This window comes from Dipodomys spectabilis, unplaced genomic scaffold (genome assembly GCF_019054845.1).
Source record: "Dipodomys spectabilis isolate Male_0828 unplaced genomic scaffold, ASM1905484v1 ptg000045l, whole genome shotgun sequence".
Classification (NCBI taxonomy): domain Eukaryota; kingdom Metazoa; phylum Chordata; class Mammalia; order Rodentia; family Heteromyidae; genus Dipodomys; species Dipodomys spectabilis.
In genome coordinates this window covers 5987424-6007296 of record NW_024870722.1, presented here as the reverse complement: position 1 = coordinate 6007296, position 19873 = coordinate 5987424, and the positions used below count along the sequence as shown (strand labels likewise).

The 19873-nt window shown below is 40.8% G+C and overlaps 1 protein-coding gene across 1 annotated transcript; it reads left to right on the top strand.

Annotated features, from left to right (window-relative positions):
• Positions 1-253: 253 nt before the first annotated feature.
• Tpmt (thiopurine S-methyltransferase) lies at positions 254-18687 on the top strand. The gene is made up of 9 exons (XM_042678586.1): positions 254-359; positions 6901-7067; positions 8784-8876; positions 10338-10470; positions 13061-13113; positions 13695-13769; positions 16336-16421; positions 16632-16676; positions 18558-18687. Exons 2-9 carry the CDS (start codon positions 6928-6930, stop codon positions 18668-18670), a joined length of 738 nt encoding a protein of 245 aa, XP_042534520.1. The 5' UTR covers positions 254-359; positions 6901-6927; the 3' UTR covers positions 18671-18687.
• Positions 18688-19873: the final 1186 nt, after the last annotated feature.

Here is a 19873-nt window from a genome sequence, read left to right as displayed (position 1 = left end):
CCGCCGGCCGCAGCAGCCCCCGCGCCCGGCCGCCCCCGCTCCGGGCCGCCCCCGCCACCACCGCTTCCGCCCCTATCACGGCGTGACCCGGGGTGGGAGGAGCCTGCGGGACCAGTGAGCGAGAGACACCCCGCCCTCGCCTTCGCCGCGGCGCTCGCTCCGCCCCAGCCATTTCCGCCGCTGCGCAAACCCGGAGCTTGCGGAGGGGGCGTGGCTTAACCTCGGGGGCGTGGCCTTTGTGTGCGGAGGCGGGACCTTGAGCAGGGGACCGGGGCCGGAGGCCGGAGGCGCCGCGTGAGACCCACTGACCCTCCGCTTACCATCGCTAGCTAACCTTCCCTGGTGCCCGGGGCGAGCAGGTGAGGAAGAGGACGATTGGGGTAGCACTGTGATGACCGCCCAGGACAGCCTATCTCGGGACAGGCCTTCCTAAAAAGCACGGCGGCTACCCGCGCCGAGAGATGGGGCTCAGAGAGCAGAAGCAAGAACTGGGAATAACGAGCTGGCATCGTTTATGGTCCGTGGTCTTAAATGGCTCCAAGATATTGCTGTGTATTAACGATTTTTGTTTAAGGCAGAAAGGTAGAGAGAGAGAGACAGACAGACAGAGAGAGATTGCCAGAAGAGTTAAGTGATCCTTTGGAGGGGGAAAGGGAAGGGTTGGGGCTTTGTGAAGATTCTAAGGTGTGCTCTGTGCAAGGTGTGTTACACAGGTGTGTGGAATGCTTTGAATAAAGCTTTACAAACTATGTCTACCTCAGGGCAGATACTCTTCAACTTTGAGAACAAAACTACAGCAGAAGCAATTTTGTTTTTAAAGATCGGAAGGCCTGGGACTGACACTAAGCATATTGGAAATTAACATTTATGACCAGAGATTGCCTGTTCTCACTCGCACTTTGAACTTCACTTTTCACTTCTGCAGTATTGCGAGATGCTTGATGTCTTCAGAATTGGCGGAAACCCAGTTGGGAAACTGTTTACAGCATAGTTACAGTTGAGGTTGTGTGGGACAGAGTTGGGCAGTGGCTCTGCTCTGTGATAAAGATTAGGCTTCCCTTTTATTTTCAGTGAAGGAGTCCTGACTTTTGGTTCCAGAGTTTCTGAAACAAAAACAGAGGGTGGGGGAAGGGAATGCAAGCCTCTTGCTTTTCTGTACCCGATATAATCAGTTAGTTCCTGCTGACCTCTCTAAAAACGCCTGACACCACTGAAGCCTATGCAAACATCATTTGCTACCTGCTGAGAAGGGAATTTCATTCTAGTGATGAAGATTCCTTTTTGAGTCCTAACTACAACGGAATCAAATTGTGTAACAAAAGAAAAACTTTTCCTTAAATTCCTGTTCAGTGTGATGTTTACTATACCACCAGAGAATCGTTAATTTTGATCTGCTAATAATACCACAGTAGTATACCCCCAAACTAGTTTCACTAGTGACTTAAAGGAAATGTTGGCATAGCAGTGGTCTATTGTTCTTCATATTGCAAGGACAAGCAGTCCCTTAAATGATCAGATGGATCAGTGATTTTGTTTACATGTTCTTTTTTCTCAGTTCCCTTTGTATTTTCCCATATACACACAAAAATAAAGCAATGAGAACATTATTTGAAAATATACACTTTCGATGTAGAATAAGATTTTAAACACTATTTTGGATCCCTCCTTTAGTGGTACAAACCATTAGAATAGGGAGAGCAGAAGAGAACAATAAAATAAGACAAAAAATTAGAACTTAGAAAGCAAATGAATACATAATAAAGATTTTCACGGACTCAAGAAGTCTGATAATGGGGGGGGGGGAAGGGGAAGGATTGAGTCTGATCAGTGGCCACTCTAAACATATGAACGTGTCTGAGTGAAATCCCTTTGGACAATTAACCAATGCTAATAAAAATGGGAAAAAAGATTTATAGCAAAAAGTTAGTTTTTTAAAAAGAAAAAAAAGAAGAAAAGAAAATCTGTCTGTGGAACCACACCAAACAGGTACAGTTTGAATAGCCCTTACTCAAAATGTTTAGAAACAGAAATGTTTCAGATTTGAGGAGTGTTTTTTTAGTACTTTTATTAGTTAGACATCCTGAATCTCAAAATCCAAAATCTGAAACATCTTAAACATCATGTTGGCCCTCAAAAAATTCTGGATTTTGGAGCATTTTGAATTTTGCATTTATGAATTAAGGCTCTTTATCCAGAAATTACACATCAATTTTCCAAAAGAACTCTATTCACCTCATAACTACGGTGAAGTTTACAAGCTAAATGCCTCATCCACATTCTTAAATTTCTGATCTGAGTTGTTGGTTGGTTGGCTGGTTGGTATTTACTTTTGAATCTGAACAAATAAGGATCAATAAGCTCTAGCAACGACTATAATTTGGCTCTGATTTGAAAATTAGGGTCTAATTTGAAAGAAAGGAGCCAAAACAAATCAATAGGAAAACTGACTTGAAAGTAACAGATTATGCAATAAATAGAATAAAATTACTGATGAAATAAGAACAGAATCATACAAAAAAAGAACACCTGAGAGTAAAAAAAGGAGCTTCAGAGAATGAAAGACTTGGGCTGGGAAGGTGGCTCAGTGGTAGAGAGCTTGCCTTGCATGCATGAGGCCCTGGGCTGGCTTCCTCAGCACCACATAAGCAGAAAAAGCCAGAAGTGACACTGTGGCTCAAGTGGCAGAGCACTAGCCTTGAGCTGAAGAGCTCAAGGGGCCCAGAGTTCAGGCCCCACAACTGACAAAAAAAAAAAAAAGGAAAAAAAAAATAAAGAAAATGAAAGACTTAATAACAGCAGGAAAAGTAAATAGAAGAGTAGAAAGATAAAAGTATTGTGTCTTAAAAAAAAAAGATTATAAAAGGTAAAGAGAAATAGGAAAAGATGAGAAATATATAACAGCAGGTCAGGAACAGTAGTTTCATTAATAAGTAAAAAATAATCCCAAAAATAGAAAATTAAAAAGAATTGTGAACATCTGATAGCCATGAATAATGGTGACCGCAAATAAAACCTCTCAAAAAAATTAATTGAGCTAGACATCTGTGGCTCATGCCTGTAATCCTAGCTACTTAGGAGGCTGAGATCTGAGGATCATGGTTCAAAGCCGTACTAGGCAGGAAAGTCTGTGAGACTTAACTCCAATTAACCACTAAAAAGCAGGAAGTGAAGCTGTGCTCTACTGGTTAAATGCTAGACATGAGCATAAAAGCTCAGGGACAGAGCCTAGACCCTGAGTTCAAGCCCCAGGACCAACACATACACACAAAATTTATTTGAGGTCTCTACTCCTTATAGAGGAAATTGTGTGATAGCAGAGGAACATAGCCATGACCTTGGGGGAAATAATTCACAAGATCCCTAAGATAAAACACTGTACTGTAACTAAGCTTCCTACCTACTAAAACCTCTAGCAGAAATCTCAGAAATGTTCTCAAACTCTAGTTGCTAAAATGGTTGCTCTCCCCCTAGAAACCAGCCACTTTCCGTCTATTGAAAGTATATCTGCAGTTGATACCTAAACTTTTTCTTTTTTTTTTTTTTTGCTGCCACAAAGTAACTGAAAAGCCTGATATCTCTGCCTCCATTTTGCATTTGTCATCATTCTAAACCATTCTCACCACGGGCACTTTGGGTTCTGGGAAAGACAGGCCTGATCAATTATATTTCTATGACCAGGGACTGAAACTAAACCTTAGAAAAAGAGTTTGCAGGGCAGATAAGCCCTGAATGAAGACATCAGATGATCAGGTTGCACCCTAGGGCAGGAGGAGCAATCAGCTCAGAGGAACCAGATAGTTCTCCTCAAGTGATAACATCAATAACAACTTTTCTGGAACCCTGGAGTTCCAGCACTGAGAGAATGATCAACCAAACTACACCTGTAACTGGGACTCCTTTTGCCTAGTTTTGCTCCCTGCTTGAATTTGTTGTATGGTGAGAAGACAGAGAAGTCACATTTTGAAAGATTGATCAGGAGTCTTAATTAAAAGGTGGGCAACTACATGGTGGATCCTGTCCCAAAGACCAGCAGTAGTGAGCAGAGCTTGTGCCAAGCTTTTAAACTGAACCATATACTTGGGATAAAGACCAAGCCTTAACAAAAGCAGACCTTATTAGGACATATTCAGGTACAAGCTTAGGTACCAGCAAAATTTTTCCATCTAGAGAATATACGCCTCAACCTCTCATATAGGGAAATCTTAGAGCTACTCAGCGGCGGGTGATTCTAGACAGGAAGGTAATCAAGACAAAATGAAAACATTCTCCATATGCAAAGCTTTTCTAAACCTATGACATCTGCCTTTCTCTGAAACAGAGTTCTCCTAGCTCACTTTGAGCTAGGCATCTGCATTCAATGAATGGCCTCTCTCACCTCTAGGCTTTTCAGCACTGGGTATAGAACTCCCTCCACCCAGCAAGAGGCATCAGAATGGCTATAAGAAGTCATTTAGACTCTCGGGCTCCTTACTTCAAAGTCTTCCTCTATTTAGACCTAACCCTCATGTATGTGCCTCAAAGAAGGCTGAGTGTGACCTAACATATCATCTTTCCATGGCACATAATTAATCTCTTTCCTCTGCCCTTCATCACGTCCCTAAAACAGTCCTTTCCTAATAAGTTTTCCTCTCACTGCATGTCTCAAATTGTCTGATTCTCTTCTCAGCCAAAAGGACCAAGGTAGAGAGCGATACTGATGTATCTCTGCTAACACTCCAAGATTTCATGAACTTGGCCCCATAGATGAACATAGACCCAAAATAAGGCATAGAATTGTGAAATTGCAGAAAGGGGCAAAGAAAAGCTTTGAGGGAGAGAAGAGTTGTCACATGGAAAATATCAGGATCGGTGTGTCTTTGAACTCAAAAGACAGAAGCTGGTCCAGAATGGAGCAATTCCTTCAAAATTACAAAAGAAAATGATTTCTAACCAGGGACTCCATGCCCAACAAAGCTGCAAAGTGGAAAAAAAAATGGCTAGCTACTCAGGAGGCTGAGATTTGAGGATTGCTGTTCAAAGACAACCCAGAAGGAAAGGGCATAAGACTCTTCAATTAATCTCCAGAAAACCAAAAATGGAGCTGTGGCTCAAAGGGGTAGAGTGCTAGCCTTGAGCAAAACAGCTTAGGGACAAGCCCTGATTTTCAGGCCCAGGACCAACAAAAAACAACAACAACAACAAAAATGCAAAAAAAAAAAAAAAAAAAGTGAGGTTTTTGTTGTTGTCGTTGTTGTTTGGGTATTTTGTTTTTGCCTATGCAGACAAGAAGGAATTCTTTAGGGTCTAGGGTTAGGATAGCGATTCAAAATGCTAAGTATCTACTAAGAGTCAAGACCAGCCAAGGTAGGCCAGATGTAGTACTTTGAGCCTATAATCCCAGCTACTTGATAGACAGGGACAGAAGGGTTGCAATTTGAGGATGGCCCATAAAAGTTAACAAGCTGTAGTGAATAAGCCAGGTAGCATGGTTCATGTCTGTAATCCTACTATGCAGGAAGCATAGGTAGGATTGTTGTCTGAGGCACCTGGGTAAAAGTGGGGGATTGTACCTGAAAAAAATAAAGACAAAAGGGCTGAGAGTGTGACTAAAGTGGAAAAGCTATTGCCTTGCAAGTGCAAGGTCCTGGTTCAAACCCAAGAAAGTTTTCCCAAGAAGATGAAACTGATAAAATATGTGGTGATTGATAAGATTGAGAGTGTATTGATCAGGCTGGGAAGGTGGCTCAGTGGTAAGAATGCTTGCCTTGCATACGTGAGGCCCTGGATTTGATTTCTCAGCACCACATAAGCAGAAAAAGCTGAAAGTGGTGCTGTGGCTAAAGTGGTAGAGCACTAGCCTTGAGCTGAAGAGCTCAGGGACAGTGCCCAGGCCCAGAGTTCAGGCGCCACAACTGACCAAAAAAAGAGAGAGAGAGAGAGAGTATTGATCATGGTTCAAAGCCAGCCCAATCAGGAAGATCCATGAGACTTTTTTGTTTTTTTCAATTAATTAGCAAAAAGTCCTAAGAGGAGGTATGGTAGAAAGCAAGTATGTTAACCAAAATAGCATGATTTGCCTGAAAGTTAAAAGATGGTAGTCTCTCTTGCATAACAAATCTTATTTTAATTTTTAAAAAAAATATAGTAAACATATATACAGAGGAGTTAGTTACACAAGTCAGGTAATGAGTACATTTCTTTTTGGACAGTGCCACCTCTTCCCTTGTTTTCTCCCCATAATTTCCCTCCCAAACCCTGTCTCCCACAAGTTGTATAGTTCAATTTCAATACAGTGTCTAGTGAGTGTCAGTGTTGCATTTATTCACCTTTATAACAAATCTTTTGAACTCTCCAAATTGTATGGATTACATACTGCCAAAGCATAGAAGCAAATGAAAATTTTAAAGTGTATGCTAGAAGAGGGGCTGAGAAGGTGGCTCAGTGGTAGAGCGCTTGCCTTACATGCATGAGGCCCTGGGTTCAATTCCTCAGCACCACATAAGCAAAAAGAAAAAAGCCGGAAGTGGCGCTGTGGCTCACGTGGTAGAGTGCTAGCCTTGAGCTGAAGAGCTGAGGGACAGTGCCCAGGCCCAGAGTTCAGGCCCCACGACCAGACCCCCCCCCCAAAAAAAAAAAAGATGCTAGAAGAATTCTAAGAAAAATTTTAAACTGGAATGCCTAATTTTTTTTTTATCTTTCTAACTTATGCATTCTATTCCACTGTTGAGTATAACTCAAATTTAAAGGTGTTTCCTAATGTGTGAACTAAGTTTCTACCACTAGACTTGAGGAAAAGTAATTTTTTATGGCTTTTTAGTGGGCATTGAAAGCAAGACTGCCAAGGATAATAGACTTTCATTTATCCCATCAATAGAGTTGCAGTGCCTTTATCTGACCACCTTGTGAATGTTTTCTATTCAGGATTGGAGACAGAGGAGTCCACAAACAATGGGTGACACAAAAGCATCACTTGATATTAAAGAGTTCCCTGATTCTGAGGTACATCAGACACGCGTGCTAACCCTGCAAGAATGGCAAGACAAGTGGGTGACCGGTAACACTACGTTTCATCAAGAAAAAGGAAATCAGTAAGGCCTGTTTCCTCTATCGAAGAAAGTCTGTGTCAGAAACTGAAATAAAATCAATAATATATATACATATATATATATATATATACATACACACAATGTTAGATTGATTTTTAAGAAGCACAGTTTAATTTCTCCTATTACATAGCATCTCAGAAATCCAAGTGCATCTGTGGGTACCCCATAGGCCAGTTGACAGTGTGATTTTCTTTCCTGATGTATAATGATATGACTGACAAATATGGTGTCTTTGAGTTATGCTATGTCTGTGTGCTTATTATATATTTTATTATATATATACAAATATCTATTTTCTAATATGTATGTATGTATTTCCTAATATAAATGCTGACCTAGCTACTTTCTAACAGCATATGTTCTAATGTTAATGTATTTCCTGTGGAGTGGAAGGACCTGAGTTCAATCCCCCAGTACTACACAAGAAAAGTAATCTGTAAGTGGTAAGGAAGAGATTTGGAGAGAAATTATCCAATGGGCTAGAGAACTGCACAATGTGTCTGTGTCAGAGCCAACTTTGAAAAAGTTGGGATACATGATGGGATCAGTGCTGATTGTAATTCAGTTATAATAGAATGAGTATAGTAAAAACTGATCATTATGAGCCTGGCACCGGTGGCTCACACCTATAATCCTAGCTACTCAGGAGGCTGAGATCTGAAGATCTGAGGATCACAGTTCAAAGCCAGCCCGGGAAGGAAAGTCCATGAGACTTTTATCTCCAATAAACCACTAAAAAACTGGAAGTGGCGCTCAAGTGGTAGAGCACTTGCCTTGAGCTGAAGAGCTGAGGGACAGCACTTAGGCCCAGAGTTCAAGCCCCACAACCGACCAAAACAAAACAAACAAAAAAAAAAAAACTGATCATTATGGATGGACCTTGTTTACCTCTAGATAAATACCCCACCCTCCTAGGAGATAGCATCATCCCCATCATTATTTTTGCAGAGTGGAGGTTGAAGCATCCTCAAGAACCAGAGTTTGGTTCTGATGAGGATGACCTTACTAAACACTACCAAGGAAATGAACTACAGGAGTTAAACTTAGGAAATTGAACTACAGGAGTTAAGCTTAAAGAGAATTTTCCAAAAGTAAATCTTGAAAAATGTGTGAGTCTCAAGGCTCACTTTCCAAATAATTTTTTTTGGTCAGTTTTGGGTCTTGAACTCTGGGTCTGGGCACTGTCCCTGAGCCATTCAGCTCAAGGCAAGCACTCTACCACTTGAACCACAGCACCACTTCTGGTTTTCTGGTGGTTAATTGGAATAAGAGTCTCATAGACACCCCTTGCCCATGCTGGCTTTGAACTGAGATCCGCAGATCTTAGCCTCCTGAGTAGCTAGGATTATAGGCATGAGCCACCAGCACCTGGCTCCAAATCATTTTTTTAAATAAAAATTTGGAACGTAATATAGAAATTTTAAAACATAACTAAAGGAAAAAGAAGATATTTTAAAATTTGTAATCATTCATCAGGAAAACCCAAAGTGTAAGTCAGATTTACCACTAACTAGCTATGTGACTGAGCCAGTCCTGTTTCATTATGTGTAAACTGAGATGATAATAATCAACATTATGTACTCATTAAGGTCTTTGTAAGGTGAGATAGGATGGGAAAGGTTCTTAGCATCATACAACTCTGCTCCTGTGCGTTGGGCTAATTCAAACAAACTATAATACTTTTTTTTTCCTTCCCAGGCTATTAAAGAAGCATCTGGAGACATTTCTTAATGGCCAGAGTGGACTGAGGGTATTTTTTCCTCTTTGTGGAAAAGCAGTTGAGATGAAATGGTATGAGCAGATAATAGCACACTTTCTTTGATTGAATATTTATATGATGTAGGTGAAAAAAATCTGTTCCCTGGGAATTTTTTTTTTTTGCTTTGTTTGCTATTATAGGCTAAGCCTCCTATTTCTGTGCACTGCTAGGAAATAGAAATATAGGCACCCTGTGTGGATGACATCTTTGTTTACATTGTATCACTTCAAAAATGTGAAGTCATTCTAAAAGTTGCTATATTCTAGTGTGTTATTTTCCTAGGAAATATGAAAGACAAACTAGCATTTTTTCTTTGTTTTTATCTAACGTGACTAATAAGACAAGGTACTATGTATCATTGTAGAACTATGCCTGCTCCCCTCTGCCCACCAGAGTACACAGGAGGAGTCACAGTTAGTGCTGTTCTTGTTTTGAGAATAGGCATTTGATTCTAACTCAGTTGATAGATTCAGAAACAATTTGAGCAGCCTGGAAAGCTCACATTTACTTACATGTGATTTTTGTCAGCAAGAAACATTAGGTAAAAGCAGAAAAATATGTTAAGCTGTGTATTACTACTGTTTTAGTACTGTCTACTTGTGAGTCCAAAATCCCAAAAGTGTGAATTCTACCTTTATAAACTTTACCAGAGGAAAAAAGGCAACTAGTTAGTTATACATGGTAATAAAAATACACATCTTTGGGTGTTTATTGTATATAAGTAGAAATTATGAAATGGTTATAGATTTGAGTACTAATGTTTGAAAGCTGTGTGTTCTAACAGTAGTTGTGAGCCACACATGACAATCTATTTTTTTGTTTCCCATTTTAATTCTTCTTAAGATAAGGGCTTGGTGTATAGCCCAGACTTATGATCCAACTACTTCAACTCTCCAAGGGCTAGAATTACTAGCATGGACCACTACACTATTTAAACTTAACCTAGATAAAATTTTAAATTTCATTCCTCCAATACTCTAGCCACATCTCAAGAACTCAATACCTGGTGTGGTTAAAGGTTGCTGTGTTGCATATACAGATAGGGAAATTTCCATCACCCCCCAGAAAGTTTTCCTGGACAGCACTAATTTAAGGGAATTGAAAGGGTATTTTATCCTGTGAAATAAATTTGTATTAAATCAGCAATCTAACATATAACTTTCCAAATTTTAATTGTTTACCTATGGCCATATAAATAAATTCTTCAGAATTGCAAATAACACGAGCTTTAAGGAAATAGAGACCACTATTTTACGTGCCCAGTGAAAACTCATGCACCTGGATTCATATGAATCACTTCTTTCTCCTCTCCCTTGTTTCCCATCCTCCAACCTTTGACTGAACCCAGGGTCTGGCAGATGATAGGCCTGTGTTCTGCCACTGAGCTATATACCCCATGTCCAGTAAAGAAAATGTATGATTACTACACTACACCTCTTTATGTAACACTATATTTTTAATGAAAATTGAAGTGTGACTATGATCTTGTGCAGGTTTGCAGACCGGGGTCACAATGTCGTTGGTGTGGAAATCAGTGAACTTGGGATACGGGAATTTTTTAAGGAGCAAAATCTTTCTTACTCAGAAGAACAACTCGCCGAAATACCTGGTGCCACAGTATTTAAGGTGTGTTTTGATTGGGGTAAACAGTGATTTCCATAACTTCTGAGGTTTTCCTCAGCATGACTAAGGACCCCTATTAAGGTATTAAGAGGGCTGGGAAGGTGGCTCAGTGGTAGAGCACTTGCCTTGCATGCTCGAGGCCCTGGGTTCAATTCCTTAGCACCACATAAGAAAAAAGCCGGAAGTGGCGCTGTGGCTCAAGTGGTAGAGTGCTAGCCTTGAGCTGAAGAGCTGAGGGACAGCACTCAGGCCCAGAGTTCAGGCCCCACGACCAGACCCCAAAAAAAAAAAAAGGTATTAAGAATTGCTGAGACATTATATATGATAAAGAGCTAGGGATTAACAGTATAGAGCTGGATGCTAGAGGCTCCAGCCTATAATCCTAGCTGCTCAGGAGGCTGTGAGCTGAGGATCACAATTTAAAGCCAGCCCGGGCAAGAAAGTCTGTGAGACTCTTTATCTCTAATAAACACCAAAAAATCAAGAAAAGGAACTATGACTGACTCAAGTGGTAGAATGCTATTCTTAAGCAAAATAGCTCAGGTGCAGTGCCCAGACCCTGAGTTCAAGCCCTAAAAAAAGGCAAACAAAACCAGTATGGATAATATCCCAGCCCTTGGAAGGCTGAGGCAGGAGGACTGGGAGTTCAAGCCTTAACCTGAGCTACATACTGAGTCTCATAAATAAATAAGTAAATAAACTATTTATAGTAAGGTGATATCAAGGGTGTGCGTGCGTGTGTGCATGTGTGTGTGTGTGTGTGTGTGTGTGTGTGTGTGTGTGTGTGTGTGTAAGTTGAGGTCAAATCTGTTTATTCCAAGCTAGCTTGCTTCCTTCCTTTCTTCCTCCCTGCCTCCCTCCCCTCCCCTGCTTGCCCCCCTCCCCTCCCCTCCTTCCTTTGTGTGGGTGCTGGGGATGGAGCATAGGGCTTTGTGCATGCTAGGCAAGAGTCTGCCATTGAACTACATTCCCAACTCATCCCAATTTTTCTTAGTTTTGTTAAGAAGCATTTTCTGAGATCCTGTTAGATGCCAGTACTGGCCAAGGCTGCCTGGAGGTTCCAGTCTGCAGTCAGAGTTAAGATCCATTGGGTATTCTCCCTGCCTCCAGCCCCCTGCTACCTGGATGGACCACTACAGTGCTTCCAAGATGGTCTCCAAAGACCCTCCCTCTTCTGCTTGGGAACCTGTATTGACAGTTCATTTCAGAATCAACTCAACCATGTCCTGACATGTCACAGTTCACTCCCAGCTCCCAGACTCCCTCTGATATGCCCCCTATTACCCTGCTGGAATGTACCTTCAGCCGCCTCTCACTTAAATCTTAGCAGGTACATCAAGCCACCCCATCAGAGGTCAGCTCTGGGTCAACCATCTGCAAGGCTCCCAAGCAGTTCCCTGCTGGCTCCTACGTTCACATTGTTCTCAGGCCCACAACCATAACCATACAGGCTATTCTGTGTCATCATGTCTCTCTATGCCCATGCCTGCCCCCACAGGCCAACCTCAGAGTCAGCGTCCAATTCACCCACATTAGCTAGAACCAGGATAGGGATCTGGTTCACTAGCTGTTTTTATAAATAAGTTAATTATTAAGACAAAGCAAGAAAAGTACACTTTCCCTAAATAGCTTTTAAAGTAACTGAACATTCTGAAGTCAGACACTGTAATCTGAGGTAGTCAGAAGGCTGAGATCTGAGGAACATGGTTCAAAGCCAGACTGCATAGAAAGGTCTATGAGACTTTTATCTCCAATTAACAAGCAAAGAGCCAGAAGTAGAGATGTAGATCAAATAGCTTTTGAGAAAAAAAGAAAACAAGCAAGAGCACAAGGCTCTGAGTCTAAGCCCAATATCAGCATATGTGCGTGTGTGTGCACACAAACATACAAAAATAATCTGATCATTTAATATCAGCGTGACTGAAAATTGACCTGTGGATTTATCTCTAGCAGAGTAACATTATCAAGATGCTGCTTAAGTAAACATTTCTAGAATGTTAACAAGCTCTGAAACAAGTTATAACTCACTGTTTAGGTTAGTATGCCTTAACCTTTATGATTTTTTTCCTCTTTGAGTTGACCCAAAAGAACCCCACATAGGTTTTTTTTTTTTAATTTTTTTATTGTAAAGATACTATACAGAGGGTTACAGTTACATGAGTAAGGTAATGAGCACACTTCCTATTGAGCATTGTTACCCCCACCATTGTTTTCCCCCTACTATCCCTTCCCTCCCTACCTTCCCCGAGGTTCTTTTTTTTTTTTTTAATTGTGATTAAGTGATTACATAATTTCCCAAATTTCACAGTATTGTGGAATAATGATGCTCATTTAAAGTCACAAGCTCATTCTAACTTTCCTGGAGCAAATTGTCTATCACGGTCTATAACATATAACGGTGTACACATATACACCATACATCCCACATAGGTTTTTAAAGAAAAAGAAACTGTTAAATGCTATGGAGTTATTTATTGTGTTGAGTACGCATTCTCTACCTCCATAGCTTTACTTGGGTCCACTTTTCTTTCCTTGGCCGTTCAGATACTTCCAAATTAAGTAGAATTTTTTTTCTTTCATTGTGTCATTCCAGAGTTCTTCGGGAAACATTTCACTGTACTGTTGCAGCATCTTTGACCTTCCCAGGTAGGACTGCGTATGTGCATTTTTTAAGTGAGTACTTCCTTGGCAGGATTGGCTGGGATGTCTCATCTCTGCCATCCATTTGTACAGCATGCATGAAGGATTGAGTTGAGCCTCTGTTCTCCAATTACAACAGCCTTAGCTATAAACTGAATGTGAATATGAAAAACAATATTATGCCCCAAGCTGGGAAGAAGAGAGGTAGATTGAGAGAAGTGGTATCTTCTACCTTGCCCCTGCACCTGTAACAAAAACAAAGCATGGGGTGCAGAAGGAGGCAAGATCTCATCTCCTGTAAGTCTCTGATACAGAAGCTGAGCCAGGAGGTATCACACACTACCATCTGTCCTTACTTTGTGCTTCAAAGTCATAAGGAAATAAGGAAACTGCTGCCACACACTCCTAAAACTATGATTAGCTTCCCACACCCAGGTCAGCACAGCCCTCTAGATTGAAGGACAAAATCAACACGAGATTCTAATTCCTTGGTGAACTGGGACATGAAGAACAAAATCCATCTTGCTCAAGATCTGACATTTCCATAGAGAAAATGTTACATTTTCCCCCCTCCTCCTTTCTGACAGGGCAAATATTGGCCAATTTGACAGGATTTGGGATAGAGGAGCATTAGTCGCCATCAATCCAGATGATCGCAAACGGTAAGTGATTTGGTTTTGTTAATTGTGTTTTGGTTTTGTTTTTAGCTGAGTTGCAAAAAAGTATACAATTTCTGTATAAGGACCTGTGTAGAGAGTGTGAGGCTCTGTCATTTCCTTCAGCCTTAGCTTAGTCCATTTTACCGCCAGTAAGACCTGTGGATTCTTCTTTTTTTGTTCCCAGTATAAAAGAATGCATGTGAACTCTTGCTCACTACAGACTAAAATTTAATCACTTGTTTAGTAATAAAAATATAGTTTTTTATGGATCTTGTGCAGACTACACACCACACACACACACATATACCATATATATGGTTTTTATATTAAGACCTGTGGATTCTTGCTGTGTGCCAGGCAGTGTTTAAAATAATATGGACTGATATATTCAAATGTACTATAAAGTTTCATAGGTTATATGCATGCCTTATTTTATTGTACAGATAAGAAAACTAAGGTCAAAAGGACAAAGCTACTAGTAAGTGAAGTAGCTAGCTTATGACAAACGCTCAGAGCTTGCTCTTGATCCATACATCAAACTACTTCAAAGGGTTGCCATGGGAATAAGAAGAAACAGAATATGTGAGCCAGATGCAGTAGCCTAGGCCTGCAATCCCTGCACTCAGAAGGTTAGTGTAGGAGGATTGTGACTTTGAGGCCAGCCTGGACTATATAGCAGAACTTTGTCTGAAAGAGAAAAAGAGATGTAGAGTGAGTGAAGGAAGGAGGGAAGGAAATAGGGAAGAAAGGAAGGAAGGGTAGGAAGGAAAGGAATAAGGTAATGAAATATGTGAGGGACTGGGAAGGTGGCTCAGTGGTAGAGCGCTTGCCTTGCATGCTCGAGGCCCTGGGTTCGATTCCTCAGCACCACATAAGCAAAAAGAAAAAAGCCGGAAGTGGCGCTATGGCTCAAGTGGTAGAGCACTAGCCTTGAGCTGAAGAGCTGAGGGACAGCGCCCAGGCCGAGTTCAGGCCCCACGACCGGACCCCCCCCCCGCCCCCCCAAAAAAAAGAAATATGTGAAAATAATTCCAACAAATCACAAGACATTGGTTATCATTAAAGCATGTGTTTGCAATGCTTTCGTATCGATCAAACTAGCAATCATCAGATGCAGAGCAAGGGCAGACTGGGTACATGGCGTACAGCTATTTCCCCAGTATTTGGCACAGTTTATACTTAGCACATAGGAAACTCAGTCAACACTGGCAGGCAGCACCTATCTGACCTTTAGATAGGAAGGCCATCAAAGTGGACTCTGAGCTCTTTAATTTGTGGTTAACTAGGGACAGTGAGGTCTCAACTGGACTCCTAGGAAAGCCAACACAGAGTCTATGTCCTCCCTACTTACTTCCCTGCTTCCCCTCCCCTCCCCTCCCCTCTCCCCCCTTCCTTCCATTTGCATGTGTATGTGGGGGGAGGGGAGTAATAGTCCTAATACATCCCAGGTGATCTTGGCCCTATTAATCAAATGACTACTTTGAACCAGTAGAAGCACTTAGCATCTTAGCACTTAGTATGTTAGTACTTGATCTCAGTACCACCAGTAAACAAAAGTGCCATCACTACTAATAAACCAATCTAATACATAATTTAATATTAGTATTAATACACTAGTACTTTACCTCAGTACCATCTTGAGTTTTAGTATCTTCAGCTTCAATAGGACATTATCAAGTACTTCTATGATTTCCACTGTGATGCTCTTGTGTAATAAAAACCAGTAGGGTGCTTTTTAGATGTTTTTTTTTTTTTTTTTCCCTTAAGGTTGGCACATTATATTGCTCAAGCCACACTTTCACTTCTGTTTTTCCTCTCAGAACGTTGTTAAACTGCAGCAATTCCTGGGCCTCAGAGAAAAGCTACCAAATCCATCTGTGGGATGGAGTTCAATCAGCCTTTCCTTCAGCACTCATAGGTAGTTTTGATAATCATTGCGGTCTGTGTGCCTTGAGCACACAGAAGCATGACAATCCTTCAGAAAGTACATGTTCAGGGGCTGGGAAGGTGGCTCAGTGGTAGAGTGCTTGCCTTGCATTCATGAGGCCCTGGGTTCGATTCCTCAGTACCACATAAGCAGAATAAGGCCAGAAGTGGCGCTGTGGCTCAAGTGGTAAAGTGCTTGCCTTGAGCTGAAGAGCTGAGGGACAGCGCCCAGGCCCAGAGTTCAAGCCCCACGACTGACAAAAAAAAAAAAAAGAAAGTACATGTTCAAAATCACCCCTCTCCTTCTCCCAGCCCAGGACTACATCAGGCTGGAAGGAGCCTCTGTGTGTCTTTCTGTGATGACCTCAGATCTGGGATCATCTGGAGGATAGGAGGTCAGGGAGCTTCCACTTGTTTCCCCTCTTTACCCTTTCCCAGCTCAGCAGGGAGACCAGGGGATCTTGAGTTGCTGAACTCATTTCTTGGTTTCAGAGTGAGAACCAAATGCCATGTGATGGCTAGGAGAGGTAAACCTGGGCTTGTTGAAGATGGTAAATGACATGGTCCTTCCCTGCCCCCAGTCCCGTCCAGCCTCTGCCTGTGTAGAAAAATGGTACATTTATATTTTTTGTGTTCTTTTTAGTTATACGGATATAATACTGTCTCTCTTAAGAAAAGGGTTCCGCTACCTCCTGGCTGTTTTGTCTTATGATCCAACAAAACATGCAGGTAAACCTGCTTTTTTCTTTTTCTTTTTGTCTAGCTTCCTGACTTAATCCTAATGCATGGATAAAATTATTTTTCCTAGTTTATTGTATCGATAGCCATAAAGATAAGTCTGTTTGAGGCTAATGAAAATCAGAAACAATTTTTTATCTTCTAGTTCTTTAGAGTTTGACTGACTGAAAGGATTCTTTACTATATTTCCCTTTTTCCTAGGTCCACCATTTTATGTTGCAGATGCTGAAATTAGAAGGCTGTTTGGTAAGTGATGCTCTTTTTAAGTTAACTGCATGCATTGGTACACATCTGTAATCCCAGCACTCAGGAGGCTGAGACAGGAGAGTCCATAGTTTCAAGTCATCCTGGGCTAGGTGACATGAACCTGTCCCCAGGGGGGAAAAAAAAAAACCTTTTTAAATGTCTACAGTTACTTGTTTAACATGTCAGTAAAACTATTAGCGTATAACTAAAGTATATAAAAGTTTAAAGGTAGAAGGCTGTGAGGGCAGCCCTGTAGTACAATGTTGGTCTAGCATGCACAAAGCCCTAGGTTTAATCCCCAGAATAAAAAAAAAAATTTAAAGTACAGATTGGTTTTTGGTTTTTGGTTTATTTGTGTGTTTTGCCAGTCCTGGGGCTTTCACTCTGGGCCTGAACACTAACTCTGAGCTTCTTGTGCTCAAGGCTAGCATTCTATCACTTGAGCCACAGATTGAATTCTGGCCTTTTGGCAGTTCAGTGGAGTCTCATGGGCTTTTTTCCTGCTCAGGCTGGCTTCAAATGGCGATCCTCAGATCTCAGCCTCCTGAGTAGCTAGGATTACAGGCATGAGTCACTGGCACTTGGCTCAGATTGTTTTATTTAAGATTGTTGTATCCTAGAAAATAGACCAATGTTCCATAGGATGCCTTTTTATCTGTACACTACGTTAAAGGCACTTGAACTTAAAAATATATTTTTATTGTTACTATAAACATGATATACCAAGGGATTAGTTTCATAATTCAGGTAATGAGTGCATTTCTTTTTGGACAATGTCATCATCCCTTAGCGCTCTCCCAGTTGTTCCCTCCTGTCTTCACCCACAAGTTATATATTTTCTTTTTTTTTTTTTTTTTGGTCCATCGTGGAGCTTGAACTCTGGGCGTGGGCACTATCCCTGCGCTCTTCAGCTCAAGCAGAGCACTCTACCGCTTGAGCCACAGTGCCACTTCTGGTTTTCTAATGGTTTATTGGAGATAAGAGTCTCACGGACTACCCATGTAATTGTAACCCCTCTGTACAGTATTTTCACAATAAAAAAAAAAAAAAGAGTCTCACGGACTTTCCTGCCCAGGCTGGCTTTCAACCGCAATCCTCAGATCTCAGCCTCCTGAGTAGCTAGGATTACAGGCATGAGCCACTGGCGCCCGGCTAATAGTTCATTTTCAACATATAGTGTCTAGTGAGTGCCACTGATGCATTTGTTCACCCTTTGTCCTACCACTTGAACTTTTTTAGGGAGATGCTGTATTCATTTTTGCTCTTAGTAGTTTTAAGTGAGGATAACAATTCAGAAAATTTCCTCTTAGCATTTTTCCATTTTCGTCAGACAGAAGAGAAAGGTCTCAGACACACTTTAAAACCCTGTGCCAGTAACTGGGCTTGAACTGGAGCTCTCATTTGGCTTTTTTGCTTGAAGCTGGCAATCTACCAGCTTGAGGCATACCTCCAATCCTGGCTTTTTAGTGGTTAATTGGACATAGAGTCTCATGGACATTTCCCCTTGGTCTGACTTCAAATGTAAATCCTCAGATCTTACCCTTTTGAGTAACTAGGAATACAAGCGTGAGCCTGTACAAACAAGCCACAGTAACACACTTTTTGTTGTTGTTGTTGTCAGTTGTGGGGCCTGAACTCTGGGCCTGGGCGCTGTCCCTCAGCTCTTCAGCTCAAGGCTAGTTCTCTACAATGAGCCACAGCACCACTTCCAGCTTTTTCTGCTTATGTGGTGCTGAGGAATCAAACCCAGGGTCTCATGCATGCAAGGCATGCACTCTACCACTGAGCCACCTTCCCAGCCCCAACACACTTAAAAAAATCATTTAAGGTATCTAGGAAAGCATCCACTAGCATTTTAACTTGTTCCCTTTCTTGTTTCAGGGACAAAATGCAGTATTAGTTGCCTCGAGAAAGTTGATGCTTTTGAAGAACGACATAAACATTGGGGAATTGACTACATTTTTGAAAAATTATATCTGCTTACAGAAAAGTAAAGATGATATAGATGCAATCAAGTTAACATCAATACGATTTTTTATTTTCTTTCGGCATTTAAAAATGATAGTAAGGTTTGATAATATAATAAATCTCTAATTTTTTTCTCATAAATCATAGATATTGCTCAAAAAACACACAAAACTTCTTATAGCTCCTTTAGAGAAGAGCATATAATTGGAGGAAGATATTATACATCTGTATGTCTTTTTTTGGGGGGTGGGGGTCCAGTCTTGGGGTCTGAACTCTGGGCCTCGGCGCTGCCCCTCAGCTCTTCAGCTCAAGGCTAGTGCTCTTCCACTTGAGCCACAGTGCCACTTCTGGCTTTTTATGTTTATGCAGTGCTGAGGAATCAGACCCAGGGCCTCATGCATGCAAGGCAAGCGCTCTACCACTGAGCCACCTTCCCAGCCCACATCCATATGTTTTATAGATCACAAGATGTTTTCACAGAAGACATTTCTTCTGTAATTAAAAAAAAAGAAAAATGTAATGAATGTAACTTAAAATATAGCATAGACATTGAAAAACTGTCATGTTTTATAAAATTTAAAATCACTGAAATAACACTTTAATAGGATTTAAAATAGTCCACAAAATTATGTAAAGTATTAACACTTACTATAAACATTAATCTTATACTCAGATCCTAACACCTCTTTTCAACATGTTTTTACCATGTATGGTTTTAAATGTAATTGAATCATGAAATAGATTAAAAATTTTAATTAGAATAAGATATAGAATAAGATATTTTTTCTCATATTATAAGAATAAATTTTTTTAATTTCTGACTCTGGTCGTTCTTGTTTCTTCTTTTTTAATCTTGCTTAAATGAATAAGTGTTATAAAGTTATGTACTTAGATCTTTGCCCCCCAAGACATCTGACAAGGGCTGCCTAATCAATAGAAAAGGAGCTCATGGTGAAGGGTAAACAAAGGAGGAGGCTGCAATGCTTGATAAGAAATGTATGCATTATCCTGCCCATGTAATTGTAACCCCTCTGTACAGTATGTTCTCAAATAAAATAAAATTAAATTAAAAAAAAAAAAAGAAAAGGAGCTCATAAACTAAAACCCCAAATAACCAGGAACCCAGTTAATATATGAGAGGATCTCAGAAGCTTCTCAGAAGAAGAAAAATTGGCCAGTAAACACATGGGAAATAGTCAATATTGCCGTAAAGGAAATGCAGGTCAAAA